Here is a 27,167-nt window from a genome sequence, read left to right on the forward strand (position 1 = left end):
TATCTGTGAGGTCCTTAACCATATGTTTGATGCCATATAACCGTAAATAAAATGTGTTGAGTGCGTCGTTAAATAAAACATTTCTTTCTTTCTTTCTTTCTTTCTAACCCACTGTCCTGGACAGACAGCCCAGATAGCTGATGTGTGTGTCCAGGACAGCGTGCTTGAATCTTAATTGGATATAAGCACGAAAATAAGTTGAAATGAATTCTGAACTTTCTTAATTAACAGATCAGTCCCAGAACTTTCTGCCCTTGTGGACTTTGTCATTCGGAACTTCCTGATTATAAGATTTCTTTCTTCTCCACCTTCTGTTCGAACCTGGTGATCTATTGATCAGCAGATTGCACTTGCATTTGCATTGACTGCACACTGTAGAGGGCCGCTTTGTGTTAGTTACAATTCACAAATCTCTCACTAAAAGTCCTCATGTCAGCTAAAACTCACCACAACAGTCTTTTTCTTGTAGTCCTTATCAGGCAGGACAAAGTTTTTCTCGAAGAATGCATGTAACAACAGCAACTCATTTCTTTCCGATCTTCCACCCATTAAAGTCCTCGACTGAAAATGAAAGTAATTAAACGATGATTAAAAACACATCAATCACTTAGTATACATCATATACCACATATATAACAGTTTGTTCAGTGTTGTCTGAAATTGCTAGACAATTACAAAACATTAACATTAAGCAGTATTTGTTAATCAATTTTCAATCGATTAACAAGTGCTGCTAATTAAAATTTTAAAAATGTTCCTTGTACCAGGCAACAAACATCAGGCGTGTACCAGAAGTTTGTTTTGTTTAACGACACCACTAGTGCACATTGATTTATTAATCATCGGCTATTGGATGTCAAACATTTGGTAATTTTGACATATAGTCTTAGAGAGGAAACCCGCTATATTTTTTCATTAGTAGCAAGGGATCTTTTATATGCACCCTCCCACAGACAGGATAGCACATACCACGGCCTTTGATATACCAGTCGTGATGCAATGGCTGGAACGAGAAATAGCCCAATGTGTCCACTGACGGGGATCGATCCTAGACCGACCGTGCAACAAGTGAGCGCTTTACCACTGGGCTACGTCCCGCCCCCAGGCGTGTACCAAGCCAAAATTAACGAATGTTTGACGTTCAATATGCAGAGATTAACAAGCATTCTGAGAGTACTACTAAAGCATGACTTCTAGAATGTTTACAAAATCCACTAACCATGGGATCAGTGATTTTAGAAATTTACTAGCCACGATTAAATATTCACTAGCCCTACTTTACTTAATACAAATTTACTAATAGTAAATAATTGGATATGTTACCAAAAGAGATTAAAAACACCAATATTTGGGGTGGGGGCAGCATATACATATTTACAAGATAGACTTAAATGCAGCATTTGACAACTTGTTTTCACTAGCCGTCGGGCATGGCAATATTAGTTATTTACTAGCCCAACCTCGAATTTCAAAGGAGTGAGGCTACAATAATCTAGAAGCCCTACCTCTACCAATTTTTCGTATCTATATAATTCATGGGCCACAACAGTCAAAAATGGGTAAACTTGATCTTAAAACACATGATAAAGCTATATTCAACATTTCACCTCAATACCTTGAGGCACTACAATTCACCCACCCCATCCAAAGGAAAACAATTTTTCATATTTCATAAGATCAAGGGACATAACTCTATTAAAAACAGGTAAATCGCTATGAAAGTCAAACTGTATCTGTAACAGTATATGATAAAGCTATACAAATAATTTCAGTTCAGTAACGAAAGGCATTCTGAAAACAAAACGGAAAACTATATATGGGACAGACAGACAGACAAAGAGACAGATGGACGGACAGAGATGAAACCTGTAGTCCCCTCTCGTTGGACCAGTAGGAGACTAATAAATCAATGTGATATAAAGGTGTTGTTAAACAAAATTAACTGTAACTATTAAATTTTTAACCACAAAGAATAAAATATAACACAACAAAATGCCAACAACAAACATGGTGAGAATAAGTTAGCACCAAATCACTATTTTATGTCAATAAACAGCTATTATTACCCATATGGTTAAAAATATCTTGGTACACATCACAGTGATACGTCCTACTAGAACTCCAAGTGGGACGTAACACTTTGATGTCACACGATGACATAATCAATTGGCTCCTAACAACCGTATAGGAATGTCAACTAAATGAGTTGAGTGATATAAATTAAGATTGATTATGGGTAATAAATAGGATATTAAACTTGCTACCATTTTGTATCATGTTTATGTCCTTTGTGAAATAATTTTCATTAAAGCTCATTAAAGCTCGTAACAACTGAAAATCATTTCACTTGGGACATAAACATGATACGAAATGGAAGATTGTTTACAATATTTACAGTATAAATATGTAATAACAAACTAAAAACAAACACTCCATGCTTTCTACAATATCTACATATGCCTGACGACATAATAACTTATGTTTTACAATGATTGACGCCATTTATAACACGTTTTCAGAATTCTGTTGAATTAGGTATTCCCCAAGTTGCCATTTCACATTGTATCATTGTTTTAAAAATATTTAAAGGAAAGCTTAAGCAAGGATTTTGGACTGATACGCACATTCAACAATGATATTTAATGCACATTATTGCTTAAAATCAACAAGTATGTTGGTATATTTAAATAATAAAACAGTAAATATATGACGTCTATCACATATAATTTATGTTGTTTTACAAGTCAGGTTGATCAAAGCGATAGGCCTTGTCGTAAAAAATTACTGCATTAGTAGTACTGAGTTAGTAGGAGCTGATATCACTTCCTTCCAAGCTAGAGCACCGGAAGCGAAGAAAAAGAAACAAAATGGCTGCCCCCAGTTAGCAGGAATAATCACGTTTTTTTATTAATTCTAAAATTACTCATTTTTCATTTCTTAAAGTGTCAGTATGTGTTGGTGATTCGGGTATACATCCTTCCAACACATAAGGCTCTTGTTTGACTTTAAAGAAATTAATATTTCCAACCTTATATTTATTGTTAAGTTGTTATATTTTTATGTCGTTGCATAATGCGGACTACATTTACCGCGTATGATTAAACAAGTTTGTAGGTGAAATGTTTTTTGAATCATTCTATAATAAACAAACTGTAGCTTACAAAATTATTGTTTTGTTACTGTAATTAAATGGGAAAGAAAAAGAATCGGTCACCAATGAGAGGTATAGATGGGCAATTCCAACCCTTGGGACAAAATGTTTTTGTAAGGGATTCGAAAAACTTCACTGTCCCACAAAATAACATTTTGTACCTTGCGTAGGAGTAGCTTTATCTACACCTCACAACAATGATAGTTACATGGCTATTAACAAAAGTAAAATGTTGTGACACTGAAATTTCAAGGTACAGGTCATTGCCCTGGTTGGGGGTTTAGATGGCGGATGTCAGTGCCATGATTCAAAATGGTAGTGTTTTACATGACAATTGTAGTCCACTTTAAACATGTATTTCTCCCAACCCAAACCCTGTTTGTTTTGGGGTTTTTTATTGGACAAAAACATTAATTTGTTGAGTCCTGCAGTGAACCTATATTAATAAAAATAGTCCTGTTAGGCTGACATTTGCTGGGGTGTTCTTTCACAAGTTACGGACATTTTTTTAAAAGTTTGCATTATTACTTGATATTATTTATTTAGGCTTGACCGCCAGCTAATGGACGGCAAATCAAATATTCAAATACATTTACATCGGGTCGCCGTAGTCTTATTGCAAATTCATTATGGTCGTTAAAAATTGGGGTAAAAGCCAATGTCTGATACTGCAATACGTTAACGTTGAATAGTCCTTTGTTGATCTTTGTGTCCATTTAACAATACGTAATGCAACATCTTGCAGTTTTAATACCCCTCTCGCTCGTGTAACATTTTGTGACCATGTCATATTTTACTTTGGGGTCTTTAGTAATACATATATGTTAAAATAAAACGGCAATGACTGGTTGCATACTTTATTAATTAACATTATGTTGCACAATAACACCCCCTCCCCCCCCAATTACGTTTTGTCACACATCCCATAATTCCTACTCTCCTTAGTGCACGTTGAGTAGTTCTCGAATGACCCCATTATTCAATCGTAAATAATAAAGAAGTAACATACCGCTGGTCGGTAAATGTTAATTTTTCACCGGATCAATTTTATTAAGTCTCAATATCTATAATACGCAATCTAATAATCTCCCAGCAGAACTATTACATTGTAACAGTGTTCAAACTCGCACATGCTGTTTGTCACATGGTGTGACATCGGGTACGGCCATTACTTCAAAGGGAGTAAGGAGCACATTTAAATTAGGGGTTTTTTTCACTTAATTTACAACTACTGTAGTAACGTTTTTTTATAGGGGGGTTTAATTACAAAAAACGTACCAAACATGATTTTTTTTTTTTTTTAAATAATAATAATAAAATATCTGAAGAAAAAAAGTACGAAACATATGTACACACCTTTTTACAAAATAAGATCGTCTACTTAAAATAGCACAGCAAATGGTAGTGCAGGATGAACATTAAGTCAATACTTTTACTTTCTACATCCGTAAATAGCGGATTGGATAGATAGATAACAATTTAACGTGTCCATATACCACTAGGGTTGGATGTGTTGCGATAGATCCCAAATATGTGTTAATGCAAATGGATGGATTAAAACAAAAAGTTATATTCTTCTACCAAAAATATATTATATCAGACAATGTAGGCATTATTACTAAAAACTACGATACAACAGACTATCAAAACAGGATACACCTAATTTGCATATCCAGGTCAGAGTTGTTCGTCACGTGTTCATAATCGATCGGAAAACCAAAACGAAACTTTTTCGATGTCATTTAAAAAAAAAAAATACAATTAGCTAAATTTGTAAACATTTTTATGAGTTCAAGTGTCCACGATAAGAGCAACTTTGGGAATCTTTATTGGGAAACTGTTGGGTTGAAGGGTCTAATTGAGGAAAAGTTTGATATTGGATTGGGAATTTACGTTAGGCCCCAAAATGTATAGTAGTTTATACCCTGTGATGGGTCCCTAAAGGGGGTCAGTGGGGCAAAGAAAACGCCCTAAGCGATCGGGTTGACATTACGGAAACCGAAAATGGCCGAAGTGATTCTCATTTAAAAAAAAAAAAAAAAAACCCGACTGAAAAAATTATTTCCACAATTTCTCTGATGATGGAAATCCGTCTCACGACGGACAGTTAACAGCCATGTAGTTATAGGATATTAAATGAGCTTCCACTGTGTATCTTGTTTATGTCCCAAGTTAAATATTTTTCAGTTGTTACGAGCTTTAGCGAGTGACAATGAAAACTATTTCATGAGGGACATAAACATGATACGAAATGGTAGCGAGTTTAATATCCTATTTATTACCCATAATCGATCTTAATTTATATCGCTCAACTCGCTTGGTTGACATTCCTGTACGGTTGCTGTGGGCCAGTCGATGATGTCATCATATCATATGACATCGAAGTGTTGTCTCACTTGGTGTTCTAGTGGGACGTATCATTTTTATATATACCAAGATATTTTTAACTATGTGGGTAATAAATTCAATTACTGCCTACCATGACATTTCCACAAATGGTGGTTATCTGGTGTGCCAGGGGGATGATGTTCAGTTCGTACAGGATGCGCAGGATGTAGGTGGAATCCATGAGTGTCGTCTCGATCAATCCAAGCAGCTGCTTTGATGAGCTTAAAAAAAAAAAAAAAAGATGAAGGGGTAGGTCGTAGCCCAGTGGTAAAGCACTCGCTTGATGTGCGGTCATTCTAGGATTGATCCCCGTCGGTGTGCCCATTGTATGTCAAATTTACCAAATGTTTGACATCCAGATAATGGATTAAATCAATGTGCTCTAGTGGTGTCATTAAACAAAACAAACTCTTTTTTTTATTAAAGAAGAAAGGAATGTTTAATGTAGGATTTCAGTCTGGCAGTAGAGCACTTGCTCGAGATGTTTGGGTCATAGAATCGAAGCACCTTGGTGGACTTTTTTTTCTTTTTCAAATTGTTCATATGACTGGTATAATCAAAAGTTGTGGCACAAGCTGTCCTGTATGTGGGAAAGTATCGAAACTAAGTAGTGTCTAGATGACAGAAAAAGTTAAAGTTTGTTTTGTTTAATGACTGCACTAGAGCACATTGATTAAATAATCATAAGCTACTGAATGTCAAACATTTGGTAATTAAAACACGTAGTCATCAGAGGAAACCTGGTACATTTTTTTTTAATTAGCAGCGAGGGGTCTTTTATATGCACTTTCCCACAGACAGGCTAGCACATGCCACAACCTTTCATCAGTTGTGGTTCACTGATCGGAACAAGGAAAAAACCCAATCAGTTGAATGGATCCACCAAAATGGTTCGATTCTGCAATGCAAGCACCTAAGCTGAACGCTCAACCAAGTAAAACTAAGAATTAAATCCTGCCCGTGTGTGTGGGAAAATACATATAAGAGATCTCTCGCTGCTGTTGGAAAAAAATGTACCTATTTTCCTTTCAAGACTACACATACAAAAAGTTAAAGTTTGTTTTGTTTAACAACACCACTAGAGCACATTGATATATTAATCATTGGCTACTGGATGTCACACATTTGTTTCCATTAGTAGCAAGGGATCTTTTATATGCACCATCTGTCAGACAGGTTAGCACATATCACGGCCTTTGATATACCAGTCGTGGTGCACTAGCTGGAACGAGAAATAGCCCAGTGGGCCCACCGACGGGGATTGATCCCAAACTGACCGCGCATCAAGTGAGCGCTGTACCACTGAGCTACATCTCGCCCCACACGTACAATTACATGTCCGATTTACTGAATGTCCAACATCCAATAGCTGATGATGAATAAATCAATGTACAGATAGTGGTTTCGGTAAACAACAACAAACTTTAAGGCAATCAGGTCAGATCAGGTCATAGGGCTTAGCGTGCACATTCAGAGCAAGCTGTGTTAGTGCATGTCTGTCATGGGCACGGGACAGGAAAGGTTTAAGGCAGTAAGATGTCTTTTTTAATCTTTCCCTACAGAGTAAAACACAAGGGACATAACTCAGTTCTTACTGTAAATATTCTTTATCGCATGTAGTGTATAGTTATCTCCCCTGTGAACAGTGTAGACTGCACTTGGTTTTGAAAAAATTGCATAACTGACCACGGTGGCGTTGTGGTTAAGCCATCGGACATAAGACTGGCAGGTACAGGGTTCACAGCCTGGTACTAGCTCTCACACAGGCCACTGAATGATGCGGTACACCACTCTTGAATTAATTTATCGTCCGTTGACCTGTTTCGGTGGTTGCTTTGTTTATGTGCAACAGTAAGCATATTTGAAGATTTCTTACATCATTGACTTTTGCATGGGGAAAGTAAACCAATATCTATCACTTTCACAGAAATGCTCGTAAAAATAAGGTTAAAATGAGCAAAGAGAGCAAGACTGAACTTAACTCACTCATAAACACGGCACATTTCTTAATACCTTTGTTTTATGATTTTCAAAGACTGTCCTTATATGTTTTAATATAAATATATTTCTGGATATCTGTATATATTTATTAAAACTCAGAATACAGCTTATATTTTTAAAGAAATCAATTTTACCATTATAACCATTCATTTGCTCAACTTATAACACGATTGCAAGACATCAGAATTGTTATATTTGTTTTCCTAAAATGTTCTCTGTAAAATATTGATTCTCAAGGACTCCATTTTGTAATTTGTCTTAAATTATTATAAGTACATATTTTCATTTTGTTGAACAACATACATGTTTTGATAAAACACTAAATTGTTTTGTATTGTAAACTTTTGTCTGTAAGCTATACCACTAAACGCATCACTCACCGAAACAGGTTACATAGTTAACAATATTTACGGCTGATGTATGCTAGTTTTTGACGCATGTGCGGTAAACTTTGCTACATAGTTTAGTGCTCATTTGAAGAATAGAAATACTAATAAAAAGGTAGCTATTTGGATAACAACTGTCTGTTTATAAATATTAATATACTTTAGAACTGAATACTTATGCTCAACGAAACTTGTCTCCCAATGATATTGAAACAGACATAATTTAATATATATAAATCGCTGAAAGGGGCCTATGTTCGGATCCACAGAACAACTGGATAAATCCCTTGAAAGGGGCCTATGTTCAGACCCACAGAACACCTGGATAAATCCCTTGAAAGAGGCCTATGTTCAGACCCACAGAACACCTGGATAAATCCCTTGAAAGGGGCCTATGTTCAGACCCACAGAACACCTGGATAAATCCCTTGAAAGGGGCCTATGTTCAGACCAACAGAACACCTGGATAAATCCCTTGAAAGGGGCCTATGTTCAGACCCACAGAACACCTGGATAAATCCCTTGAAAGGGGCTTATGTTCAGACCCACAGAACACCTGGATAAAACCCTTGAAAGGGGCCTATGTTCAGACCCACAGAACACCTGAATAAATCCGTCAGAGATGTTCACATCTCGTATTTTTATTTGTTTAACTCTGAAGTAAGGGAGACAACTTTGACAACCACCTGTACATTTTTTATTTGTTATGCCGTTGTAAGGGAGAACTCTGTAATAAGGGAGATAACTATGACAACTACCTGTACATGTTCTTGATCTCTTCGTAATCAATCTCCTTCCTGTTACACTTGAGAATCTGATGGGACAGTTCCGTGAGATCGTAACTACGGCAACGTAGGAGTTCCTTAGCCGAAATTTTCACATCGCACAACAATCGTCCACAGGTTGCTGTCTTCTCAGCAAAGCCGCCCTTTCCACCAGAGCCCTGAACATGAATTAAAAATAAAATAACTTAAAGAGACTAAAGTCCGTCCCATACTCCTACAAAAATGTGTTTTTTTTGTAAATAATTTCAGATTGGCATGAGGTAAGAAGAAAAGTAAAAATGCTTTGGAAATATTTTTTTTTACTATTTGTGTGTAATTCTGAAAACAACTGGCTCATAAATAAATTCCATAGTATGCAAAAAGGCATTCCCTGTGGGAAGGGCTATAATTTTTATCTGTTGATCGCAATGTCATGTGTCAAGGTTTAAACTGTCGATCACCAAATCACAAAATGTGAATTGAAGTTGAATTCTGGCAAATATTAATATTTCATTACTAATTCACCAAAAAGTTAATTGAAAATCATTTGTTATTTATAGATGTAGCGCTATTTTTGATGTTTGCAGATTTCTGAAAATTGCGAGAGTGATAGTTACATTTGCTCATCGTTCGGATACGTATTGTTTTGTGGAACCCATTTTTCATTCAAGCATTGAATTCATGACATTATTCACATGGTCATGACGGGTTACGTAAAAACTAAATGGGTTACCTGAATTTGTTTCTGCTTAACACATAAATAGTTAACGCAGGGCGTCTAGAATTTTTATAAAATCCACTATGCAGGTTTCGGGAATCTATTGTATACAGGCCTCGGGGATCTATTGTATGCAGGCCTCGGGGATCTATTGTATGCAGACCTAGGGAATATACTGTATGCAGTCTTCTGGGATCTATTGTATGCAGTCCTCAGGAATCTATTGTATGCAGTCCTCAGGGATCTATTGTATGCAGTCCTCAGGGATCTATTGTATGCAGTCCTCAGGGATATATTGTATGCAGTCCTCAGGGATATATTGTATGCAGTCCTCAGGGATCCATTGTATGCAGTCCTCAGGGATCCATTGTATGCAGGTCTCAGGGATCTATTGTATGCAGTCCTCATGGATCTATTGTATGCAGTCCTCATGGATCTATTGTATGCAGTCCTCAGGGAACTATTGTATGCAGTCCTCATGGATCTATTGTATGCAGTCCTCAGGGAACTATTGTATGCAGGTTTCAAAACTGGCAAATTTGAGGATAAGGCCATTTGACCTGGACCGATTTGTTTAGGCATTACGACCAGAAAGTAGGGCAACAAGTCAAACAAGTGTGTTTATGTAACACAGGATTCATAGCATTAAAGACCAAACAAATTCAAAGACTTTTACACAACAGTCAAAGACAATAGAATGCGATAAAAATACCAAATCAGTTTGTTTACGTTGCTGTCCATGATAAAAAATTTTTTAGTTTTTTTTACATGCATCATGACAGATTAAACCTTGTAACAGGAAAATATCAAGTGCATGCAGCTGTAAAAGATAGCATCATTGCTTTGGCTATGATTTGTGAGAACTTAAAGACTTTTATTACAATTCAAAGACTTTCATAAAGACACAACCCATGCACACCCCCCCCCCCCCCCCCCCCCCCCCCCCAAAAAAACAACAACAACCAAACAACATTTTAAAAGCCTTACCGACAGTCTTGGCATTACAGATCGCTTGAGACGTCCGATTTTCGACCAGTGCGGTATCTTGTTGGCATTGATACGATGCAGCAAGACGTCAAGATCAAAACCATAGATGTCGTGACCCTAGGAATAAAACGTCATCAGTAATATTTAGATTTTAGCTGTGGATTTTATTTTATTTTATGTTTTATATTAAACTGGTTTTTTTAATCCCACTGCCCCCTTTCCTTTTCTCTCCTTTGAATACCATCTCATTTCTTCCTGATTTGGAAATTCCAACTATCTTTCAACTTCTTTTGCTGTCCACCTCCACATCCCAGTCCTTGTCTCTCCAACTGTGACGTGACTGTCTCTTGTGGCTATCTGTGCCACACACCTGCAAGTGATCTACATCACATGAAAACATAAACGACGTCACAATGAGCAATGAGACGTCAGCATTGTAGTTTAGATTTTGGCGCGAAGTTTGCATTAATTTTCAGTTAATGAGGTGTTTAAATTCACAATAATGACTGGTGGTGATCGGACCAGAAAAGACAGAGTAGAGTGAATGAGATTGACTAGATGCGACGCTGACATTTTGTACATAGGGCTGTTAAAATAAATGAGTAGCAGGTCGACGACAGACACTTGCCGCAACATCGTTTTGGCTTCGTACACAATAGACCCAAATATAACTGCCTATCTTGTCGCAATTTCAATTCATGGCCATCTTTCTTAATGGTACCCTTTTAAATTACACTATTTTAAATAAACACGGTTAGATACATTCATAATCTCGGATCAAAACATCAGTTTTGCATTTAATGTTTTTTAGCCTTCTGAAAAAGGATGCATCATGCACCCAGTTTATTTTATTGCAGGGAGATGCAAAGTAATGTCATTCGAATACCGACGTCATTCAAATTAAAAAAACTACCTCACCAGTTAGATATTGAGCAATTGCTGACATGAGTAACGTCCGAGGAGGTTTGATCCTGCGACGCAGGCACCTCAAGCAAGCACTCAACTGACTGAGCTACAGTGTATACTATGTATAGTGTTAGGTAACATCAAATGACATTTTCCACTAATCCTGAATAAAATCTCTATCAAAGCTGATTACCAGAGAGAAAATTGCTATGACAGGATATTATTAGTAATGTATCGCTAAAGACAACAAACATAGTTTCCTATGTATATATATATATAAAAAAAATTGCATATGGAAATAAAAGTGATACTTTCTGTAGAAATGGCCATCCTACCGATAAAGCAGCTAGGGATGTTTTATATTCACTTTCCCACAGACAGGACAGTACATACCATAACCTTTGATGTACTCAGTTTAAAGAGATAGTTACCAGTAGTAGGTTGGGATCTACTCTCGATATCTTTGCGAGCAGATAGGGATGTTTTATATTCACTTTCCCACAGACAGGACAGTACATACCATAACCTTTGATGTACTGAGTTTAAAGAGATAGTTACCAGTAGTAGGTTGGTATCTACTCTCTATATCTTTGCGAGCAGCTAGGGATGTTTTATATTCACTTTCCCACAGACAGGACCGTACATACCATAACCTTTGATGTACTGAGTTTAAAGAGATAGTTACCAGTAGTAGGTTGGTATCTACTCTCTATATCTTTGCGAGCAGCTAGGGATGTTTTATATTCACTTTCCCACAGACAGGACCGTACATACCATAACCTTTGATGTACTCAGTTTAAAGAGATAGTTACCAGTAGTAGGTCAGGGTCTACTTTGTGTATCTTTGCGAGCAGAAAACCGAGTAGACCTCGCTCTGTAGACGATATTTCAGTTTTCATCTTGTGACTCTAAAAATAGAAATTACATCATTACATAACTGAACAGCATAAAGCCGATATCATACATTATTATTTTAAGCTGCAATCCATAAAAAAAAGGAAAAAACTAATACAGGTATTTCTGTTATTTTAATTACATTGTACAATGGACTAGTAATATGAACGATTTTGTAATGTATCTAAAAATTATTATCAAAAAGATTTGTTTTGTTTAACAACACCACTGGAACACATTGATTTATTAATCATTGGCTATTGGATGTCAAACATTTAGTAATTTTGACATATAGCCTTAGAGAGGAAACCCACTACATTTTTGTCATTAGCAAAGGATCTGTTATATGCACCATCCCACACAGAGCAGCACATATACCAGTCATGATGCACTGACTGGAACAAGAAATAGCCCAATGGGCCCACTGACTGGGATCGATCCAAAATTGACCGTGCATCAAGCAAATGCTTTACCACTGGGCTACATCCTGCCCAAACTGAACAAGGAAAATGGTTTATTTAACGACACACTCAACACATTTTATTTATGGTTATATGGCATCAGACACATGGTTACGGACCACACAGATATTGATAGAGAACACGCACTGTCGCCACTTCATGGGCTACTCTTTTTCGATTAGCAGCAAGGGATGTTTTATATACACTATCCCACAGACAGGATAGTACATACCACGGCCTTTGTTACACCAGTTGTGGAGCACTGGCTGGAGCCAGAAATAGCCCAATGGGTCCACCGACGGGGATCGATCCCAAACCGGCCATGCATTAAGCAAATGCTTTACCACTGGGCTACGTCCCGTCGCTACTGAACAGGATATAGTCAATATGTTACATGTACGTCATAAACTGGTTATTATTTATATGCGGGGGTAAAGTGCTCTGCTTGATGCGCTGTCGGTTTAGGATCGATCCCCATTGGTGGGCCCATTTGGCTATTTCTCATTCCAGCCCGTGCTCCACAGCTGGTGTAATAAAGGCTGTGGTATGTACTATCCTGTATGGAATGGTGCATATAAAATATCCCTTGCTGCTAATCGAAATGAGTAGCCTATGAAGTGGCAACAGCAGGTTTCCTCTCTCTATATCTGTGTGGTGTTGGGTGCGTCATAAAATAAAACATTTCCATTAACTATATGCTGTAGTCACTGAAAAACACTAATATTTCTATTATTTCAACTACATTGTACAATGAACTAAAAGTAAAATGAACGATTCTGTAATGTATCTTAGAAGTTTGTTTTGTTTAATGACACCACTAGAGCATACTGATTAATAAATCATCAGCTATTGGATGTCAAACATTTGGTAATTCTGACTCGTAGTCATCAGAGAAAACCTGCTACATTTTTTTCTAATGCAGCAAGGGATCATTTATATGTACTTTCCCACAAAAAGTTTTTTTTTTTTTTATTATTTCCAAAACACTTTTACTATTCTTATGTCGAAAAACATTTATGTAGGAGGATGGGATGGATTATAGTGTCGTTTAATGTTTAAATGGATGCTGCTGTTATAGAAGTTGACTAACCTCTTGTTGTACACGTTCTCGCAAGTCAAACGGAAAGATGCAATCGTTCGGCTTTGTTATTGCTGAAACAAAATAAGCAATTAGTGTATATTTAACAATTAACACTGACATAATTAAAAAACAATTCGGTATTGCTAAATAAAATATCTTTTTTAAATTGGTTATTATTTAATAAAAAAAAATTAAAAGATAATTGGTTATTGCTAAATAAAATAATTAAAAAATAATTGGTTATTGCTAAATGAAATAATTGTAAAAAATAATTTTTTATTTCTAGTCATATACAGAGTGAATTGTTGTGTCATTAAGTGAAAGCTCATGTTGGGGTTATAGAGGTAAGGACTGGGATATGGAGTTGGACAGAAAACTATGATGGGAAAATAGGAAGAACTTCCAAACTGAGATAACAAATAAGACTGAAAAGTTTGTTTTTTTCAACGACACCACTACAGGGCTTCTAGAAATTTTATAAAATCCACTAGCCATGGGATCAGTGATTTAAAAAATTTACTAGCCACAATTAAAAATCCACTAGCCATGGGATCAGTGATTTAAATTTTTTTACTAGCCACAATTAAAAATCCACTAGCCATGGGATCAGTGATTTAATTTTTTTTTACTAGCCACAATTAAAAATCCACTAGCCATGGGATCAGTGATTTAAAAAATTTACTAGCCACAATTAAAAATCCACTAGCCCTACTTTTTTTTAAGTCAATACAATTTTACTAAATAAAGTAATAATCAAATATGTTACCTAATGAGGGAGATAGAGATTAAAAACACTAACATTGGGGAGGAGGCAGGATATTCATATTTACAAAATAGACTTAACTGCAACATTTGACCAAAACAAATCACTAGCTGTCGGGCATGGCAACAGTAGTTACTTACTAGCCCAACATTAAATATCACTAGCCATGGGAGTGGAGCTACCATAATCTAGAAGCCCTGCACTAGGGCACATTGATTTATTAATCATCGGCTATTGGATGTCAAACATTTAGTAATTTTGACATATAGTCTTAGAGAGGAAACATGCTACATTTTTCCATTAGTAACAAGAAATCTTTTATATGCACCATCCTACAGACAGGATAGCACATACCACAGCCTTTGATAAACTAGTCGTGGTTCACTGGCTGGAACAAGAAATAGCCCAATGGGCCCACTGACAGGGATCGATCCTACACCGACCTCGCATCACGCGAGCACTTTACCACTGGGCTACGTCCTGCCCCTTTGAATGCAAGGGGGAAAAAAGAAATGGGGGAAAAAAATTATAAAAAATTAGAGGTATTAATTTGTTGTTAATTAATAAAGACCTCACCACAAAAGTGCTGCTGGAAAAGTTGACTTGGGGCGGGTTTATCCATCTGGAAATTATTCTGAATCAGACACGATGCAGCAATGATCTGCAAGAAAGAGGAAAAATAATTAAAAAATCAAGACATCAATTCACACCTTTAATTCCCTACTAGATAAAAAAATAACAAATTAAGAATGTCTACGGAATCCTCAGAACATTTTTTAACTTCAGACTGGTGAATCTTTGGTTTGGGAAGTGTTCTTAGGTCTCACTACACAGATGTCATCTGCCATTGAAACCCAAGTTAAATTGCCCAACTTCAAATGAAGATTGCCAAAAGAATGGGTTCTTGTTGGCACTAACAACATACACCATTGCGAACATATATTATACATATGTATAAGCATTTATTTTCACTCCAAAATTAAGAACATTTCCGCCTCACTTTTTTGCTATATGACTGCATCTGGCTGTAATGCTGGTCCGAACAGGTGATCCATTAACCGATTCACTCCGGTTGTCTCTTACGCTATACACTCATGTCCCAAAAGGTCAATGCACAATATTATAAATAACATGGGCAAAATACAGCCAGAAGGCTTACCATTAAACATACATACTGTTTTAATTCTTCACCATTTCCTAGAAGTGAATATGTGAACTACAACATATGTCACAATTTGGAACTATAGTGGACCGTGATCAATGAACTCTCACCCAGAAGTGATATGTGTAGTGAGACCTTAGATTGAGTGTCATCACTACTAGTGGGGCGGAGTTATGCATGTAAATGAACAGTATTATACCTCATTCTGGTGAGTCTTTAGGTTGGGCAGTGTTCTTAGATTGAGTGTCATCACTAATAGCGGGGGCGGAGTTATGTATGTAAATGAACAGTATTAACTGTGCCTCATTCAGGCCTGGTGCTTATAAAACTTTTTTAGAGTCTAGACTCGAGACTCTAATAGAGTCTGAGACACTAATGTCATGGCAATGTCATACACATTGTATGTATGTGACATCATTAGAGATGAAGTCTGGGCACTAATAGTTTTACAAGCACAGGGCCGTGTGTGTTTTTGTGTTGGGCAGTATTCTTAGATTGAATGTCATCACAACTAGTGGAGGCGGAGCTATGTATTTAAATGAGCCGTATTGACTTTACCTCATTCTGGTGAGTCTTTGGATTGGCCAGTGTTTGTAGATTGAGTGTCATCCCTAATAGCGGGGGCGGAGTTATGTATGTAAATGAACAGTATTAACCGAACCTCGTTCTGGTGAGTCTTTGTATTGGGCAGTGTTCTTAGACTGAATATTACCACTACCAGTGGGGGCGGAGTTATGTGGAGTTATGTATGTAAATTAATAGTATTGACTGTACCTCATTCTGGTGAGTCTTTGGGTTGGGTAGTGTCCGTAGATTGAGCGTCATGACAACCAGCGGGGGCGGAGTTAAGTTTGAATCTCGGACCACCGACACATTTTCAGGTTTTGTTATAAACGCCTTTAAAAAAGAAAAAGATTACATTGCATGTTGCAGAGAAACTTTCATAATTTTAGTGATTTTCATATTGAATGTTTAGTGACAAGAAGAAAAACATTGGCCATTCAGACTTACTCTTGAAATTTGGTTCCAACCAGTGCACCACAACATGTCAAAGGCTGTGGTATGTGCTTTCCTGTCTGTGGGAAAATACATTTAAAAGATCCCTTGCTGCATTAGGATGACTATGAATCAGAATTACCAAATGTTTGACATTCAATCAATGTGCTCTAGTGGTGTTGTTAAACAAAACAAACTGTATTTATTTATTTACTCTTGGAAAATCTGGGAACATGAAAAATTGGAACTCTCAAATTATTAAGAAGGGGTCACACTTCTTAAAATAATATAAGTTATGAGAAGACAAGTTGTTAACTTAACAGGGCTCAAACTTAACGGCGGCACCGACGGCAATTGCCATTGTTGAGAAATTGCTGTCGGTAGAGAGCATTACTGATGGCACTTTTCTGCCATCGGTAAAGCTCCTCAACAATGGCGAAATGTATACACCTGGTGTACATTATCTGCCAATATTTAACATTTGCACATTTAAAATATGTCTACATAGCACGAGATAGCCTTTCAGTCAGGTTTATTTGCTGCAGTTTCAAAATTGCCGTCGGAGGACTGTTTCACCCATTGCAATTCTTTTAAAAATTGCTGTGGCAGAAAATTTCTTAAGTCCGAGCCCTGAATTTAATGACAGGAGTGATATTTCGCACCCCTTGGATCAAATTTAGGGATGCACCCTCACAAAATGAAAATCTGCCTATTAGATATAAATATAATTCAGATTCTAAGTAGTAGGTCTATAAAGATGATCATTTATAAGCATTATATCTCAAAACGCAATCATAAACAATTACCATGTGCATTAAAATGTATCTGAGAAATTTGCGCAAAGTGCAAGAGTCGTAAATAGATTTCAGTAAAAAAAAAAAAAAGAAGATGTTTTAAAATTTATTTTAACTCTTTTTTAGTATATGTAAGAAATGATAAAGCTACATTCAGGGTGCAGGATTGATGTGGGCAAACAGGCCCACCGACAGCAATTTTAAAAAGGATTGATGTGGGAAAACAGGCCCACCGACAGCAATTTTAAAAAGGATTGATATGGGAAAACAGGCCCACCGACAGCAATTTTAAAAAGGATTGATGTGGGCAAACAGGCCCACTGACAGCAATTTTAAAAAGGATTGATGTGGGCAAACAGGCCCACCGACAGCAATTTTAAAAAGGACAGCTGTGGACGAAAAGGCCCACCAACGGCAAATTTTGAGACTGCCTATAGCAATTTTTTTGCAGCAAATAAACTTGACTGAAAGGTCATTTTGCTGTATGTAGACTTACTTCAAATGTGCGAATGTTAAATACTGGCAGATACCATACACTAGGTGTATACTTTTTTCCATTGTTGAGGAGCTTTACCGATGGCACAAAACTGCTATCAGTGATGCTTCCTGCCTATGGCAATTGCTGTCGGTGTCCTGGGGTGTCCATAACCAACTCACATTTGCTTGTGAAATGCATTTTGAAATAACTCTTGAGATAAATATAGTATCTAATGGCCACTCATGTGGTATTTTCTATATATACTTTTGATTTTGATAACTATGAGACAAAGTGAGGGTCTTCTAAACAATATGATGCACTGACAATGTACAGTGATAAATTGAATAAAACTGGTAAAACAGAAGTACTCACCTCTACCTTGCACCAGCTAATAGGTGGATTTGTGATTTCTGAAATAAAACAATAAAATAAACTGTAAAATGCCACATCTCCATATTCAAACATATTTATAAGATATTAAACAAGCTTCCGTTTAGTATCATATTTATGTCCTGAGTGAAATAATTTTCAATTGTCACGAGCTTTAGCGATTTCAAAAATGCCCTAGGAGGGGGGGGGGGGGGGATGGGATGGTCTCCCCCATTACACAAAGGGACATGCACTAAACTAATAATAGCACGCAGCGTGCCATCACGTCCACACACTGTCACGCTACTGAAGGATTAAAACGATACACTCACGAGGACATTTTAGGTCGAGCCAGCCAGGTCCCTTCATTTTTCTATCCAGAAGTAGAATCTCGAGACTGTAAAATAGTTAACAAATGACAAAAAATAAATACCACATCAAACAGACTCCAGTTTTCGTCATGTAGCACTTACTAGAAATATTAACAACGCTTCTAGATTATGGTAGCCCCACTCCCATGGCTAGTGATATTCAATGTTGGGTTAGTAAATAACTACTATTGCCATGTCAGACAGCTAGTGAAATTGTTTTTGTCAAATGTTGCAGTCAAGTCTATTTTGTAAATGTGAATATCTTGCCCTCACCCCAAGCCCCCAATGTTAGTGTTTTTAAGTTTTGTCTCCCTCTTTTAAAGTAAAGTAGGGCTAGTGAATTTTTGATCATGGCTAGTGAATTTTTGATCATGGCTAGTAATTATTAAAAATCACTGATCCCGTGACTACTTCTAGATTAATATTGGTGATTTACTTTTAATCGACAATGTTGTTTTTACAATACTACCTACATGAAACATGTCTGTAAATACAAATAAAAACTTTATTATAAAAGTACTCTGTGTTAGCACTTAAGGTATTACTAAACCAAATAACGTCCGGCTGGGTTTTGATAGAAGTTACACCACAAGTCCTGTTTCATCTTGGCAAAACATATATGCGATTTTATTTCATCTAGTACCACTGTGTCAACTAGTCTCGTGCTTGAAACATTTAAAAAAAAGTATTCAAATTGTGTGTGGAACTAGGGTAGTCATAGACGCTACCCAGAATCTCTGAAATGAGCAGCTTGACCCCCAATGTTTTTCTGATTCACTTTAAGGGTGAGGAGTGGTAGTATTTATATCTGTGGTGTTTATGTCGATTGATACGCAGCAGGTAGGAGTTTTAGCCACATGTTACTATTGTCGTCTATGGGATTTGATTTGGTAGTGTACACCCTTAAAGGGACAGACCCCAGTTTTAAAACACTAAGACGTATGTTTCACCTAGACCCTAGTTTAAACCCGTAAAAATGGACACTAAGTTTGGTCAATTTACAAACCTGTAACAAATTTGGATACAACAGAGTGAAACAAGAATCTGTGATGTTGAAATACCCTTAAAACAGACTAAAACGCGATTCCGTAACGGTTACTTCTCAGACGCATGTGCATTTTTTAAAATATGAAAAATGCATTTGTGATATTAGAAACAGCAGGCTGCCCAGAAACACTTCGGATGTATGGAAATGGATAATCTAAACAATAAAATATAAGTAATGTTTGAGTTCAGTAATCATAAACGGCTCTAATAGTGAAATATATGCTTGTAGTGTTTAAAAACTAGGGTCTATCCCTTTAACTTCCATCAGTGGTATATTATATGTTATGCTATCAATGGGAAAAGATTAAGCTATTTGGCTGGGAATTTCATAAACGGCTCTAATAGTGAAATATATGCTTGTAGTGTTTAAAAACTAGGGTCTATCCCTTTAACTTCCATCAGTGGTATATTATATGTTATGCTATCAATGGGAAAAGATTAAGCTATTTGGCTGGGAATTTCATAAACGGCTCTAATAGTGAAATATATGCTTGTAGTGTTTAAAAACTAGGGTCTATCCCTTTAACTTCCATCAGTGGTATATTATATGTTATGCTATCAATGGGAAAAGATTAAGCTATTTGGCTGGGAATTTCATAAACGGCTCTAATAGTGAAATATATGCTTGTAGTGTTTAAAAACTAGGGTCTATCCCTTTAACTTCCATCAGTGGTATATTATATGTTATGCTATCAATGGGAAAAGATTAAGCTATTTGGCTGGGAATTTCATAAACGGCTCTAATAGTGAAATATATGCTTGTAGTGTTTAAAAACTAGGGTCTATCCCTTTAACTTCCATCAGTGGTATATTATATGTTATGCTATCAATGGGAAAAGATTAAGCTATTTGGCTGGGAATTTCATAAACGGCTCTAATAGTGAAATATATGCTTGTAGTGTTTAAAAACTAGGGTCTATCCCTTTAACTTCCATCAGTGGTATATTATATGTTATGCTATCAATGGGAAAAGATTAAGCTATTTGGCTGGGAATTTCATAAACGGCTCTAATAGTGAAATATATGCTTGTAGTGTTTAAAAACTAGGGTCTATCCCTTTAACTTCCATCAGTGGTATATTATATGTTATGCTATCAATGGGAAAAGATTAAGCTATTTGGCTGGGAATTTCATAAACGGCTCTAATAGTGAAAAATATGCTTGTAGTGTTTAAAAACTAGGGTCTATCCCTTTAACTTCCATCAGTGGTATATTATATGTTATGCTATCAATGGGAAAAGATTAAGCTATTTGGCTGGGAATTTCATAAACGGCTCTAATAGTGAAATATATGCTTGTAGTGTTTAAAAACTAGGGTCTATCCCTTTAACTTCCATCAGTGGTATATTATATGTTATGCTATCAATGGGAAAAGATTAAGCTATTTGGCTGGGAATTTCATAAACGGCTCTAATAGTGAAATATATGCTTGTAGTGTTTAAAAACTAGGGTCTATCCCTTTAACTTCCATCAGTGGTATATTATATGTTATGCTATCAATGGGAAAAGATTAAGCTATTTGGCTGGGAATTTCATAAACGGCTCTAATAGTGAAATATATGCTTGTAGTGTTTAAAAACTAGGGTCTATCCCTTTAACTTCCATCAGTGGTATATTATATGTTATGCTATCAATGGGAAAAGATTAAGCTATTTGGCTGGGAATTTCATAAACGGCTCTAATAGTGAAATATATGCTTGTAGTGTTTAAAAACTAGGGTCTATCCCTTTAACTTCCATCAGTGGTATATTATATGTTATGCTATCAATGGGAAAAGATTAAGCTATTTGGCTGGGAATTTCATAAACGGCTCATAAAAACTAGGCTCAGTGGTAAATTATATGTTTTAACTTCCATCAGTGCTATCAATGGGAAAAGATTAAGCTATTTGGCTGGGAATTTCATAAACGGCTCTAATAGTGAAATATATGCTTGTAGTGTTTAAAAACTAGGGTCTATCCCTTTAACTTCCATCAGTGGTATATTATATGTTATGCTATCAATGGGAAAAGATTAAGCTATTTGGCTGGGAATTTCATAAACGGCTCTAATAGTGAAATATATGCTTGTAGTGTTTAAAAACTAGGGTCTATCCCTTTAACTTCCATCAGTGGTATATTATATGTTATGCTATCAATGGGAAAAGATTAAGCTATTTGGCTGGGAATTTCATAAACGGCTCTAATAGTGAAATATATGCTTGTAGTGTTTAAAAACTAGGGTCTATCCCTTTAACTTCCATCAGTGGTATATTATATGTTATGCTATCAATGGGAAAAGATTAAGCTATTTGGCTGGGAATTTCATAAACGGCTCTAATAGTGAAATATATGCTTGTAGTGTTTAAAAACTAGGGTCTATCCCTTTAACTTCCATCAGTGGTATATTATATGTTATGCTATCAATGGGAAAAGATTAAGCTATTTGGCTGGGAATTTCATAAACGGCTCTAATAGTGAAATATATGCTTGTAGTGTTTAAAAACTAGGGTCTATCCCTTTAACTTCCATCAGTGGTATATTATATGTTATGCTATCAATGGGAAAAGATTAAGCTATTTGGCTGGGAATTTCATAAAAAACTAGGCTCTAATAGTGAAATATATGCTTGTAATAGTGAAATATATTTAAAAACTAGGGTCTATCCCTTTAACTTCCATCAGTGGTATATTATATGTTATGCTATCAATGGGAAAAGATTAAGCTATTTGGCTGGGAATTTCATAAACGGCTCTAATAGTGAAATATATGCTTGTAGTGTTTAAAAACTAGGGTCTATCCCTTTAACTTCCATCAGTGGTATATTATATGTTATGCTATCAATGGGAAAAGATTAAGCTATTTGGCTGGGAATTTCATAAACGGCTCTAATAGTGAAATATATGCTTGTAGTGTTTAAAAACTAGGGTCTATCCCTTTAACTTCCATCAGTGGTATATTATATGTTATGCTATCAATGGGAAAAGATTAAGCTATTTGGCTGGGAATTTCATAAACGGCTCTAATAGTGAAATATATGCTTGTAGTGTTTAAAAACTAGGGTCTATCCCTTTAACTTCCATCAGTGGTATATTATATGTTATGCTATCAATGGGAAAAGATTAAGCTATTTGGCTGGGAATTTCATAAACGGCTCTAATAGTGAAATATATGCTTGTAGTGTTTAAAAACTAGGGTCTATCCCTTTAACTTCCATCAGTGGTATATTATATGTTATGCTATCAATGGGAAAAGATTAAGCTATTTGGCTGGGAATTTCATAAACGGCTCTAATAGTGAAATATATGCTTGTAGTGTTTAAAAACTAGGGTCTATCCCTTTAACTTCCATCAGTGGTATATTATATGTTATGCTATCAATGGGAAAAGATTAAGCTATTTGGCTGGGAATTTCATAAACGGCTCTAATAGTGAAATATATGCTTGTAGTGTTTAAAAACTAGGGTCTATCCCTTTAACTTCCATCAGTGGTATATTATATGTTATGCTATCAATGGGAAAAGATTAAGCTATTTGGCTGGGAATTTCATAAACGGCTCTAATAGTGAAATATATGCTTGTAGTGTTTAAAAACTAGGGTCTATCCCTTTAACTTCCATCAGTGGTATATTATATGTTATGCTATCAATGGGAAAAGATTAAGCTATTTGGCTGGGAATTTCATAAACGGCTCTAATAGTGAAATATATGCTTGTAGTGTTTAAAAACTAGGGTCTATCCCTTTAACTTCCATCAGTGGTATATTATATGTTATGCTATCAATGGGAAAAGATTAAGCTATTTGGCTGGGAATTTCATAAACGGCTCTAATAGTGAAATATATGCTTGTAGTGTTTAAAAACTAGGGTCTATCCCTTTAACTTCCATCAGTGGTATATTATATGTTATGCTATCAATGGGAAAAGATTAAGCTATTTGGCTGGGAATTTCATAAACGGCTCTAATAGTGAAATATATGCTTGTAGTGTTTAAAAACTAGGGTCTATCCCTTTAACTTCCATCAGTGGTATATTATATGTTATGCTATCAATGGGAAAAGATTAAGCTATTTGGCTGGGAATTTCATAAACGGCTCTAATAGTGAAATATATGCTTGTAGTGTTTAAAAACTAGGGTCTATCCCTTTAACTTCCATCAGTGGTATATTATATGTTATGCTATCAATGGGAAAAGATTAAGCTATTTGGCTGGGAATTTCATAAACGGCTCTAATAGTGAAATATATGCTTGTAGTGTTTAAAAACTAGGGTCTATCCCTTTAACTTCCATCAGTGGTATATTATATGTTATGCTATCAATGGGAAAAGATTAAGCTATTTGGCTGGGAATTTCATAAACGGCTCTAATAGTGAAATATATGCTTGTAGTGTTTAAAAACTAGGGTCTATCCCTTTAACTTCCCTTATAACTTCCATCAGTGGTATATTATATGTTATGCTATCAATGGGAAAAGATTAAGCTATTTGGCTGGGAATTTCATAAACGGCTCTAATAGTGAAATATATGCTTGTAGTGTTTAAAAACTAGGGTCTATCCCTTTAACTTCCATCAGTGGTATATTATATGTTATGCTATCAATGGGAAAAGATTAAGCTATTTGGCTGGGAATTTCATAAACGGCTCTAATAGTGAAATATATGCTTGTAGTGTTTAAAAACTAGGGTCTATCCCTTTAACTTCCATCAGTGGTATATTATATGTTATGCTATCAATGGGAAAAGATTAAGCTATTTGGCTGGGAATTTCATAAACGGCTCTAATAGTGAAATATATGCTTGTAGTGTTTAAAAACTAGGGTCTATCCCTTTAACTTCCATCAGTGGTATATTATATGTTATGCTATCAATGGGAAAAGATTAAGCTATTTGGCTGGGAATTTCATAAACGGCTCTAATAGTGAAATATATGCTTGTAGTGTTTAAAAACTAGGGTCTATCCCTTTAACTTCCATCAGTGGTATATTATATGTTATGCTATCAATGGGAAAAGATTAAGCTATTTGGCTGGGAATTTCATAAACGGCTCTAATAGTGAAATATATGCTTGTAGTGTTTAAAAACTAGGGTCTATCCCTTTAACTTCCATCAGTGGTATATTATATGTTATGCTATCAATGGGAAAAGATTAAGCTATTTGGCTGGGAATTTCATAAACGGCTCTAATAGTGAAATATATGCTTGTAGTGTTTAAAAACTAGGGTCTATCCCTTTAACTTCCATCAGTGGTATATTATATGTTATGCTATCAATGGGAAAAGATTAAGCTATTTGGCTGGGAATTTCATAAACGGCTCTAATAGTGAAATATATGCTTGTAGTGTTTAAAAACTAGGGTCTATCCCTTTAACTTCCATCAGTGGTATATTATATGTTATGCTATCAATGGGAAAAGATTAAGCTATTTGGCTGGGAATTTCATAAACGGCTCTAATAGTGAAATATATGCTTGTAGTGTTTAAAAACTAGGGTCTATCCCTTTAACTTCCATCAGTGGTATATTATATGTTATGCTATCAATGGGAAAAGATTAAGCTATTTGGCTGGGAATTTCATAAACGGCTCTAATAGTGAAATATATGCTTGTAGTGTTTAAAAACTAGGGTCTATCCCTTTAACTTCCATCAGTGGTATATTATATGTTATGCTATCAATGGGAAAAGATTAAGCTATTTGGCTGGGAATTTCATAAACGGCTCTAATAGTGAAATATATGCTTGTAGTGTTTAAAAACTAGGGTCTATCCCTTTAACTTCCATCAGTGGTATATTATATGTTATGCTATCAATGGGAAAAGATTAAGCTATTTGGCTGGGAATTTCATAAACGGCTCTAATAGTGAAATATATGCTTGTAGTGTTTAAAAACTAGGGTCTATCCCTTTAACTTCCATCAGTGGTATATTATATGTTATGCTATCAATGGGAAAAGATTAAGCTATTTGGCTGGGAATTTCATAAACGGCTCTAATAGTGAAATATATGCTTGTAGTGTTTAAAAACTAGGGTCTATCCCTTTAACTTCCATCAGTGGTATATTATATGTTATGCTATCAATGGGAAAAGTAAAATTCCAGCTTTAACATCACACAAACGTATAATCATAGATCTAGACCCCATTATCCAGCCAAATCTTAATATAGCTAGACTGACGATCAAAATAAAGTATACAGGGATCGAAATGTCCTGTGGCCAGGTTGCCAAATGCAACCAATGTCCTATTTGGGTGGCTTAAATATTAAAAAATAATGGCGTTTGTCGCCCAAATAATATTATCGTCTTTAGAGCTATAACATATGAGCCACTATTAATATTTGTATTCCACATTAAAATCTTGTTCGTGGTTCACTTACCATAATTTGCCAACATGCATTATTATTTTTTGGGCCACACTATATTTTTTGGCAAATTTTGAACCCTGAGTATACCAAATTATTTTTAAGAGAAAATACACATTTTACCCCTAGTGCTGTTAGTGAACTGTGACGCACATTTTTTATGATAAATTACTGTTTATACCTGCGTTTATATTTCACTCAATGATTTCACTTAAAAAAACCCAAAAAACACTTGCATCATTTTTACTATTTCAAAAAATTTCTCTTTTTTTTTATTAATAAACTCAGAAAAATGTAATCAATTATTTGTGTCTAAAAGACACCCATCCAGCTTTAGTTAAGTAAAACAAACAAACAAACATGGAATGGTTTCACTGAAAAACAACATACTATACATGCTAATATTATCTAGTAATAATTTCACAAGAATTTCTCCAAAGTAAATGTCTCGGCTACCATGAACTTATTTGTTGTCACCATAGCTGGACGTTTAACCTTCTGACTTACACAGTCCGTTAGCTCCTCAACTAGATGGTTATGGGTTAAAAAAAAAATTGAAATTGGACACAACAATTTATGCACTTCAACCTTTAGACTACTGGATCAAGTTTTGACAAAAACCATGTTTAGTGGGTACAAGTTTATAACTTTTACTCACATATTTTCACTTAAATATTTTATAAATACATAAAATAAAGTTCATATCTGAATTGGTAAGTTTTATTTTCTGGGTTTTTCAAATTTTTATGACATCAGTTAATGTTGATTAAAATTTGGCAACATTTTTTAAAACTTGCATTTACTTACAGGTATTTGTGACCATATGTCTGTTATTTATCTCCATTATTCCCAATAACCGTGTTTTACTGATCAGAATCTTTTCCGGAAACAAACTATGATTCATATCCTAATCTTTGGTGATTTTCGTTGTTGGTAAAATTATCAAATTTATTATCAAATTAGCTGTCACAATTAGCTATCGATTCCTCAAAATGACCGCAATGTTCCGCCATTGTTGTCTAGCAAAAATGCCGAAAACCACAAAAATTTTCTCAGGTAAAAAAACCCTCTCAGATAATCTGTTTCCTGTCGTTTATTATTATTTCCTGGTGAGTGTCG

At 35.6% G+C, this 27,167-nt stretch overlaps 1 protein-coding gene across 1 annotated transcript in view; it reads right to left on the bottom strand.

The window, feature by feature from the left end:
• Positions 1 to 27,167, bottom strand: part of LOC121375011 (DNA polymerase alpha catalytic subunit-like) — a 102,581-nt gene that overhangs the window by 45,873 nt on the left and 29,541 nt on the right. Inside the window, exons 14-23 of the mRNA XM_041502209.1 lie at positions 18,632 to 18,696; positions 18,303 to 18,340; positions 16,437 to 16,559; positions 15,077 to 15,161; positions 13,747 to 13,808; positions 12,114 to 12,209; positions 10,396 to 10,512; positions 8,685 to 8,869; positions 5,631 to 5,760; positions 448 to 561 (exon numbers count right to left, since the gene is read on the bottom strand). Of these exons, the coding sequence (XP_041358143.1) occupies positions 448 to 561; positions 5,631 to 5,760; positions 8,685 to 8,869; positions 10,396 to 10,512; positions 12,114 to 12,209; positions 13,747 to 13,808; positions 15,077 to 15,161; positions 16,437 to 16,559; positions 18,303 to 18,340; positions 18,632 to 18,696 (1,015 nt within the window). The remainder of the gene's footprint in view (positions 1 to 447; positions 562 to 5,630; positions 5,761 to 8,684; positions 8,870 to 10,395; positions 10,513 to 12,113; positions 12,210 to 13,746; positions 13,809 to 15,076; positions 15,162 to 16,436; positions 16,560 to 18,302; positions 18,341 to 18,631; positions 18,697 to 27,167) is intronic.

This window comes from Gigantopelta aegis, chromosome 1 (genome assembly GCF_016097555.1).
Source record: "Gigantopelta aegis isolate Gae_Host chromosome 1, Gae_host_genome, whole genome shotgun sequence".
Classification (NCBI taxonomy): Eukaryota; Metazoa; Mollusca; class Gastropoda; order Neomphalida; family Peltospiridae; genus Gigantopelta; species Gigantopelta aegis.